This window comes from Engystomops pustulosus, chromosome 7 (assembly GCF_040894005.1).
Source record: "Engystomops pustulosus chromosome 7, aEngPut4.maternal, whole genome shotgun sequence".
Classification (NCBI taxonomy): Eukaryota; Metazoa; Chordata; class Amphibia; order Anura; family Leptodactylidae; genus Engystomops; species Engystomops pustulosus.
This window is the reverse complement of record NC_092417.1, coordinates 24,951,418-24,962,008: the sequence shown is the minus strand read 5'-3', so window position 1 is coordinate 24,962,008 and position 10,591 is coordinate 24,951,418. Positions and strand designations below refer to the sequence as shown.

Genomic DNA, 10,591 nt, shown 5'->3' with positions numbered 1-10,591 from the left:
ATCAGCAGACTCTGCCTAATTCTACTCAAACCCCTAATAAATTGTCCCACTTCGGTGTTTGAGGTGGATATGCGTGTCACTAAGAGCTAAACACAAGGGTCGCAAGTCCCCCTGCAAATTCCTCACAATATGGTACTAGCTGCACTACTAGTGCCAGCAAGCCCAGCCACAAGCAAATAAAAAAAAAAAAGTATAACGTTATTGTAGCCCTAAGAAGGGCTGTTGGGTTCTTGTAGACTCACTCCTACCTAACAGTAAGCTAATATAACACCCTAACGCTATCCCTGCAGCAGCAGCAGCTCTCTCCCTAACGGCATCCAGACACAGAATGATCCGAGCAGCGCGGGCAGGGGCTAGTCTATTCCAGGGGCACCTGATCTGGCCAGCCAACCACTGCTATCGACGTGTAAGGGTACCACGTCATGCTGGGTGGAGTGCAAAGTCTCTTGGCTTGTGATTGGCTCTGTTTCTGGCCGCCAAAAAGCAAAACGGCGGGAGATGCCATTTTCTCGAGCGGGCGAAGTATTCGTCCGAGCATCGAGCAGTTTCGAGTACGCTAATGCTCGAACGAGCATCAAGCTCGGACGAGTGTGTTCGCTTATCTCTAATTGTTATGTTTTTTTTCTTTCTTCTATATTTTAAATGTTTTTATGCAGTTTTCAAACCCTGAGGGGTCTTTTTACACAATATAATACGGCCCTTCTCTTTGTTGCCTGCTTTTAGGTTAAACTAGACAATATTCACCAATAGTGATGAGTGGATTCAGGTTTGCTGAGTTTGAACCATAGTTAAGTTTTGGTAACCGGACACAAACCCAAATGTGATGTTATAAGGGAGCGACAATCCTAGGAAATATGGCAACAGCTATACTGGTGGCATTAAAGAATTATCATCCACAATCAGTGCTAGCACTGATCACCGGTATTTCTAGTGTGAATGAGTCAAAACTTGAAGTTATGGCATGGACCCGAACATTGCGGATTTTGTTCGCTCAACCCTATTCACCAGTAAAACAGAAGCAATTAATCCCAGCAACAAGGAATAACAAAAATAACAACAGGGTGAATTTATCAAGACTACTGTAAGTATGTAATTAATGAAATCTGTCAGAGATTTCAGCTATAATCTCTGCCAGTGTTCAGGTGGAGATTATAGCAAATATGGCATGAAGGGGTGTCCTCGCCCATATCACTATCCCTTCATGCTCAAAGTGGCGTGGGGGCATAAACTCTACATAACCTTCAGAAAGGTGACTTGTTATATGCCTTGTCTGCCAGAAAACTGAGTTCTGGATTTTTTCATTCATCTAGATATTGACTACTAAGTCAAGTGTCCTCTAAACTGATCCAGAGTATCAGGAAAATATGCAGAACTGGAATATAGACACTTCAAAGGAGCTGTTACCTTTACTAGAACACCCTTTCTCAGATGATACTGACATGATGCTTTGATAATAGTATTTTTTACAATCTTTTTAATTTACTTATTTTTCAGTCTTTTTAGAAGACTGCTCTTTATTCCTTGTATCTAAATTTCTGGTGTTCATCTACTTGTGTATCTCTGTATGCACAGTGCAGGTTCTGAGATCATAGGTGCACTGCATATGTGAAGTAAATGAGATGATGGGAGGGTGTTTGGAGGCAGGGCTGGCTACAACGATGCTTTATGTGGGCAGAACATGCAACCGTCAGGAGGTGAGGCTGCCTGACTCTCTGGATGAACAACCCTACCTCCTTGACAATGTTCTAGCTGCAAGTAAAAGCTGATTTATCCAAAGTGATGGCACATAGAATTTGGCAAAAGTGACCATGGATTATACTTCAAAAGGTACTCTTGGTGGGATTTAGGGGAAAACAGAGATGACGGGTTCCCTTTAATTCCTTGTACCTGTATTTCTGGTCTTCTTCATCTGCCAGTTTATTGTTGCAAGCCAGAACCTAGACTCGGTAAGGTTCCTTCCAGATCCTGAACAATACACCTACCTTTTTCTGGTTCCAAGACTGACTATTCTTGGACTCTTCTTGGTGTCTTCATGTTATCAGCCAGTGTCTGGTCATTACTCTTGGTGTCAACTGGTCTATAGGTGGCCTAATCTTGGTCTCATTTGCAGGCACCTCTGCCATTCCACTCCAAGCCCTGCTCTTCTCGGTGCATGGTTTTGGAATGTCCAATTCACTCATTGGGGAGGATGTATCATTGTTTTTTTTTTGTTTATGTTCTGTGTTGTTTTGGAGCAGTTGTTGTGCAAATATTATTTGTGGACTCCACTGTGCCAAATAACCAAGTTTTTACACCAGGACTGAATTCATTAATTGGGATTTTTCATTTACATTCTTCGTTTTGGCACAAATTAACTCCAGTCCCCACCCTAGACTATATGATGGTTGATGGCTTTTTTGCAACTTTCTTTGCGATAACTAGTGGTAACACTATACCTCATCAATATGTACTGTCACCACTGATCTATATTGTTGCCATCGATATTGGGCTGAATCATTAAATTGCCCCTGTTACATAAAGTAACATAGCTTGGCACAATCTGTATTTCAACATGACAATGTACCTTGACCTTTTAGCCTTTATGATATTTAAAGTTATGTTTTATTATAACCCGAATAAGGTCATTATTTTTTTCTGTTTGTAGCAGTTTTTGCAATTGTCCAACAAACAACCCATATAACATAAGAACACTGCAAACAAATCAAGGACAACAAACAATCTTAATCAATCTGATGGTTTAAAGGAAACCTACCATTTAGAATGGTAGGGGTAAGCTGTAAGTACCGAGCACCAGCTCAGGGTGAGCTGGTGCCGGTATCGCGGTTTTAACACTTTTTAAACTTTAGAGCAGAAGAGGCTTTGGCGCTGCGTGCGCACGATCGTGTGCGCGCCTACATAGGAAATACCGGAGATGTTGCGCGCGCACGGTCACGCGCACGGTCACGCGCAGCGCCGAAGCCCCTTCTGTTCTAAAGTTTAAAAAGTGTTAAAACCGCATTACCGCGGTTTATAACACTAATGAAAGTAAGTACCGGCACCAGCTCACCCTGAGCTGGTGCTCGGTACTTACAGCTTACCCCTGCCATTCTAAATGGTAGGTTTCCTTTAAGGAACTCCAAATGCAGGCGTAGAACTGTCGTGAGGAGCCACCTAATGATAAATTACCCCCATAAGTTTCCTCATCTACTCTGTATATAAACCCATTTAGCTAAGAGTATTCTAAGTATATTTGATCTTTTAATGAGTTTTCTGACTGAATTCCTAGCTTCTTTATTTCTCAGTGTATAAATGATCGGGTTCAGTGTTGGAGTAATAACTGTAAATAATATTGCAGCGATCTTGTCTTTTTCCAGTGAAGTTTCAGATGTAGGTCCAAGGTAGGTGCACATGGCTGTCCCGTAAAACAAGAAGACAAGTATCAAGTGTGAAGAACATGTTGAAAATATTTTGGACCTTCCTTCTGAAGATCTTATCTTTAGGACATGAGTAATGATGTAAACGTAGGACAACATCGTGAGAGAAAAGTCAATTATGCTAAGAAAACCACTGACCAGGGCCACTGTAAGCTCATTCACATGAATGTCTTTACATGCAAGTTTCATAACGGGCTTCACATCACATAAAAAGTGTTTGACTTTCCGATTATTACAAAATGGCAGCTGAGATGTCATAATGGAATTAAATAATGAATAAGTTACACCAGTGAACCATGAAGCTAAAACCAATTGGATACAGGTAGACCTCCCCATTATGATTATATATTGTAGTGGGTGGCAGACAGCTACATACCGGTCATATCCCATGACAGCCAGGAGGACACCTTCAATGCATCCCAAAACATGGAAGAAGTACATTTGAGTGATACAACCTTTTACACTAATGGTGTTTTCCATGAAGAACCCAACCATCATTTTTGGAACTGTCACAGATGAAAATAGCATATCCACAAAGGAAAGGTTAGCAAGGAGGAAATACATTGGAGACTGTAGAGAAGGATCTCTGACCACCAATGATACTATGGTGAGATTACCACAAATGTCAAGAAGGTAAAACAGTAGTACAAAAGCAAAGAGGAATTTCTGAAGCCAATGGTGGTCAGTGATTCCCATTAGGATGAAGTCATTTAACAATGTCCTATTGAATTCTTCCATTTTCTCACAACATAGTAAATTGAAAATATTGTTAAAGAATACAATAAGAACAATATGTACAATTTCATGTCCAATGGGTATGTTTGGAATTGAAGCTTCTTTGAACTGACAAGAATGGAACTAAACAGCAATGCTGGCACTGATCCTGACTGTTAACCCATTCAACCTCAGCACTAAAATCATGCATGGGATGGTTCCATCATCTTGGCTCTCATCTTGGCTCCCAATGGTGTCATCAGAGGATGTCAATTGGTTGCCCTGACAGCCAAGAGCTGTAAATAGCTGTCGATCAAATGCCACATAGCTGTCAAACACCACAATAAAGCAATTACATCCTTTATAGTTTAAGTACCATTAGGTGCCTAAATATAGATAAAAAATAAAATTAATTTAAAAAAACCCAAAGATTCAAATTCAATTCCCTTTTTCATAAAACCCAAATAACAATAAACAAACAATAAAACCCTAAACACTTCAGATATTCTCTCATACCAAAATGTCCTATCCATCAAAATCTAAAAATTAGCATTCTATGAAGCGAACACTGTAATAGAGAAAAAAATGTCCATATGTCTAACTTTTTTTGCTATTTTTCCATGTATGAAAAATTTTATAAAAAGTTATCAAAAGTCATACCATTTAAAAAAAAATGGTATTAATTTAGACTTCAGTTAGTCCCACATTACAATGTCATGTTACCAAGCCCCCTGCAGCAATTTATAAATATGTTATGGGTTTTATGGAAAAAAATGAAGTTTAGACTTTCAGAAGGTAAGAAATCATATTAAAACAATATAAATAGTGATATCCTTGTAACCATACTGACTCAAATAATAGAGATGGGTGACCCTGCCTGGAGACCTGCAATGCTGGTATCCTGGTCCCTATGGGATACACATGTCACCCATATTCTTACAGTAGGACTTGCTCCACTATTTTAGTTTTACTACCATGACTGGGCACTGAGGGTATTATGGAAGCCTTTTGTATATTTTTACTGCACTATTGCTTTACAAACCAGTAAGGGACTTCTTAGCTGTTTTCTATGAATAACCTTGATTATCTAAAAATAGTGTTCTACCTTACAGTGTAAATAATGGGCAGGGAACCTTAATATGTTACCAATATTCATTTTTTTGTGCTGACTGTGGTGATCTGATTAGATCCCACTTTTAATTGTGTGTTTGTAAGTTTTAGTGGTGTATTATTTCCTACTATAAATCTCTATTTCCAAATAAAAAATAATTAATATGCCCAAGGAGTCCAATAGAAGGGCCAAACACGTAGCGTACAGTTGCAGCTAGAAGCAATACCTGCAATAATTAATAAAGGGTTGTTTTGACTATCTTATAAACATGTTTTCTGATAACTATTTGTTGAGTGTCTATTTATGGAATTCAGACCATCTGGCTGGGGGCCCCTGTGTGTAGCCAGAACACAATGATGTATTGTTGTAGCTAAACATCTGCTTATGTATTTTATGACCTACAATTATTTTTTATTTTTTTAACAAGTGGTACTAGTGTTACACTTTACATTGTAAGCAGTACAAAAAAACAACCCTATAATGTAAATATGAACAGTAGGTTAAGATAAACATCACTAACAAACCGTAGAAAGTAGCCCTGAAGGTTCCTGAGTAATATTCTATAGGTGAATGATGACCAGGGAATCTCCAGGGGAAAAGGCATAAAGTGGGGACCAGGGAAACCAGTCGTGTAGGGAGCGTTGCGAGTAGAGTAAAACGTATACTATATAGTATTGTATACTTAATTATTTTGAAGTATATGTGCACTTTCTTTCACTGATGGGGCCTGTACATTTATTTTCATTGATGAGCCAAAACCAGTCGTGTAGTCTATAATGAGATAAAGTATAATGAAAATATTTAAACTCTTCTCTCTACTGTGTGCCCAACCTTTCCAAGTTTTGCCTTGGATAAATGAAGCAAATATGTAATGAAATAACTAGGAGGTGAAATGACCGTTTCAGCAAATAAGAAAGCACAAATCTAATTTTAGAAAATGAGGCAATACATCAAGCATTGGGGGGGCCTATCGTATCCCTACGTTGACATTGATGAAAGAAGATGATAGTGCTTTCTGCAAAGAAAAAAATGGAAAACAAACTAATGCTACAATATTTTATATCCAAAAAGATAAGTCCAAATAACAAAATTACCAAGTTCTATAAAAATATTGTTTTAACCTATTACGTTTAACTCAACAGTATTCTGAATAAAAACAATTTATTTCATTAAATTCATTAGATATACATATAATATATCACTAGATAGAGACATAACATATTAACAATGCTGGGACCAATAACCTTAAGGGAGATATTCCAGGACCAAAACAGGGGGGATGTGAAAGATATTTCAGAACATGATAGTGTTAATTTTACCATCTACAGGCTTTTCTGGCTGCACAATACAAGTAACAATAGCAATAATCAAATGAACAACAAAGTGCTAAGATAGTATGGAAGTATAAGGAGGTTTATAGACTTGCACTGTGAATTGTAGGGCTGGAGGTTACAGACTTAGACTGTCCTGTATGCATTAGGACACAAACAATGGTCCTGTGGACCTTTGTTTTGCATCTAGTGCGGCATCCGAGGAGGAGTTCCACTCACACACCAATGACCTTTGATGACTACCCAGGAAGCAGGGAGTTATGCTTAGGGCTGAGAAATTTACCGCTGTGTGCATGAGCCTGTAGATATGAGAAAGGACTTGTTCCGTCTGTAGAAAATATGGCTAGCACATGCCTTTCCTCGCCGTGTGCATGGAAGCCTTAGAGCACCGATGGGAAAACCTTTTAGAGGTCGATTGCCCAAACTGCAATCCACAAGCCGGATATTTTTTTGCAAAGTGCCAAGGCAGCAATTCAAGCAATAACTCATTGCAATCTTCTTGCTCTGTGCTATACCACAGCTTTCAATGGGCCTAAGGGCACCAATATCTTTGTCAGAAGGATGGGAAATTTGGATTGTCTTTGGAGCTTCTCTTAACAGGGGTCGCACAGAAGGAGCTCCAATGATAACCTGAGCCTGTCCACACCTTCTCTCTTTTCCTGCAGTCTCAGGTAGACCAGGATGCTTCACATTAAAAAAAATGCTAAGCATGGCAAGTCCTTGGACTGCAGGAGAATGGTAAACTCTGCCATAAGACAACAGCCTGAGTGCCTACTGAAAGGACTCCGACTGCCACCTCTGACACCCGTGCCATAGGATCGCCACCACTGCCTAAGAGTTTACAAAAAACAGCACACTTACTACCAATAGTATCCTTGCTCCAATTCCCCAATATTTTACCAGAGAAATCAAATAGAAAATTTTATGAAATCAAAAACTGTGGGAAGCATCAATTCTAATTCTCAATTAGAATCCATATAGTTCAGAAAGGTAACCACGCTGCCTCAAATATTTAGTTGATAAACTAATTATTTTCCATTCAGATTTAAATTTATAGCGGTTCATAAATTCCCTCTGAAATTAGTAAATATTGTGATTTTTTGAAATCACGTTTATGGGGAAATTAGTATCTGGGGATTTTAGCACTTAGGAATCCCATTAGTGCTTTATCGATGACTTTCATGGGATTTTTCAGATAATTAATGAATTGCTTTGTTTGTAACAATTTGCCTCATTCCCCTATTATCCTCATGTAGCAGTAATCTAAATTTCCGAAATTACTTTTACAATGGAATTTATAGGGAAAGTGGCTAGTAATTTGGTATTAGAGTTAACATAGCTTTAAAACCTTAGTAGCAAAAAAAATTCTCTTAAAAAATGGCATTGACCAGTAGGGCCTAAGAAGTATTACAGTTGGGTAAAGACCTTAGAGCAGTGGTGGCAAACCTATGGCACAGGTGACAGGTGGCATTCAGAGCCCTTTCTGTGGGCACTCAGGCCATCACCCCAGGACAGAGTTCACCAAACATGACCAAATCTATCAAATCTTCCTGCAGTTCCAGGCAACTTGGAGAGAAGCTACAATTAAACCCTGTAGGTCTGACATAACAGGTCAAGATATTTATCAGACACTGTGGGTCTGGCACATAGCAGATTCTTCAGCAAATGTATGATGGCACCAACCCTGAATTATGGGATGAAAAGAAGCAGGTATAGGGCACACTCCAGTAAACACCCAGGAAATTGATTGTGTGCAATATGAAAATCCAGCGGGAATCACCCTCTTTAAGTGGGGCTGGAATGTCCTAAATGGCCTTAAAACTGAAGACCCTTGGATTACTACCTTGTTTCTGCCAAGCATGCCTAGAGATAGAGGTGTACTTCCACTTTTCAGTGTCCCTTACATGATCATGGATGTGTCTCTCTTAAAGTGAACCACCCACCACGGATCTACCTATAAGTGGTAATCCTCATGTCCCCGCAATTTTTAATAACTTTTATTTGCCTAATATGTAAATTTTCTAAAGAGGCTAGGATCCTCCTTCCATAAATCTTCGCCACACAGCTCCTCGTAGCTGCACACCCTCCTCTTCAAAACCTGCTGTCTGGACATGTGAGCAGTGACCACGCATGCGCAGACGGCAGGTTATGCAGATGAGGGCACGCAGCTACAAGGAGCTGCGAGCCGAAAGATTTCTGGTAGGAGGATCGCAGAGGCTACTGGGGCATGGAGTAGCCGTGCTGTGTAGCCTCAGCTTCGGCTACTCTCCACCCCAGTAGCCTCTTTAGAAAATGTACATATTAGGCAAATAAAAGTTATTAAAAAATTGCGGGGATATGAGGATTAGCCCTTAAAAGGGCTATCCTCACTTCCTATAGATCCACCTACCAACTGATCTACCTTTATAGGTAGATTCGTGGTGGTAGGTTCCCTTTAAAGGAAATCTGCTATCAAACTCAAGCATGATAAACCAGGGACCCTTACTTAATGATTCAGACACTGTGACTGTGGTAATCTTCTTATATTTGTTATGCATGGTCTTCTTCCTGAAATCAATTTTTATAAATATGCTAATGAGTCTGAAGGGCTCTGGGGGCATTGACAGAGCCTCTCCTTGCTCTGGCTTCACTGACTGTTAAACTGTAACATCTGGCTTCGTACTTCCTCAGCACTTTCCCCCTCCCCCTGTCTGTTGTAATCTCATGACAGAAGAGGAATTTTCAGCAAACAGTGGGGGCATATTTTATACTTTTTTGGGGGGAAATTTTTTGAATTTTTTCCCCGTCTTTTGTATGATCATACCTTTTATCTTGTGCTTTATGTCTCGTTTTCCCTTTCATAGCAGGTGCAATTTTGGCTTTTTTTTAGACTTTTTGTTGCAAATGTCTCAAATCCATATGGGCACATGCCATATGAGGGGGTTATGCATAGATTTAGACACTACTGTAAATTTTGGATTTGAGGCTGTGGCCTACACTTATAAGCACTATAACCAGACCCCAGGGAGATGACGACATAAGAGTGTGACGTTTTTGATGCATTTTTCTTCTAAGGTGCAGTGCAGGTTACTTTTTTCAAAGCATAACAGAAACTCGCGTTTTACATTTTACCGTGTGTTTGTTTGGTTTGAAAGCAAAACATTTTCACAGCTGTTTACACCTTCAGCAATGAAGAAAAAATGCTTTCTAACCAGTCAAAAGCACGGTAAAATGTAAAACGCATTTGTTTCTTCAATGCATTTAAAAAGGCATCGCAAAACAAATCTCAAAAGCCACCTGTGACTGCACCTTAGAAGTAACTAATACATTTCAATTAAGGGCCTGAGCCCTCTCCATAAAAGCTGAATGTTTGCATATTGCAGCAAACACCCACCGGTACCACTCGTGATTGGTGCTGGCTCCAATCATGGGTGTTAACTAGAGATGGGTGAATTTGTTAAAATTCGGTTCATCCCGAATAGCTGAATTTAAAAAAAAAAATGATTTGGTCCAAATCGAATCATGACAAATTGCGTTAAAAAACAAGTATTTCCTGGCTGCAGAGAGCCTGTAGGGTATTGTAGAACGTTGTGTCATGCTTAAATATGCATAGGAAGCATGGATTGGTCTTCAAACAATGCTGTGTTTTAGTATGACTTGCATAAGACAGCTGCCGCTCTTATAATCGCTTCACTCTTCACTTCCATGTGCACTTACAAAGGCCAACTTCACCAAATAAGCAAAGCAGGAACGCAGCCTGACAAGGTAACGTCTGTGCCAGCTCGAAAGGACCGAGGTGAGGCCCAAAATCCCACTATAACATCAAAGAGTGCACTCTTTTTACACATCAGATGATTCCATAGATTACGACAGAACCTGTTCTGTTAAAGACTGGAGAGGGTTTTGGCAGTATTTTTGCATTGACGTCACTGATCATTTTGCCCTTCTTTTCACGCGTCAGTGTCCTCTTTCAATAGGTCAATAATCCATCAGTATTGCTAAAGCCAAAAACAAACAGGAGTTGATCCTAAATATGATCCAGA

The 10,591-nt window shown here is 39.6% G+C and overlaps 1 protein-coding gene across 1 annotated transcript; it reads right to left on the bottom strand.

Moving 5' to 3' along the window:
• Positions 1–3,179: 3,179 nt before the first annotated feature.
• Positions 3,180–4,151, bottom strand: LOC140070095 (olfactory receptor 12D2-like). The gene has a single exon (XM_072116428.1). The coding sequence runs from the start codon at positions 4,149–4,151 to the stop codon at positions 3,180–3,182; it is 972 nt and encodes a 323-aa protein (XP_071972529.1).
• Positions 4,152–10,591: the final 6,440 nt, after the last annotated feature.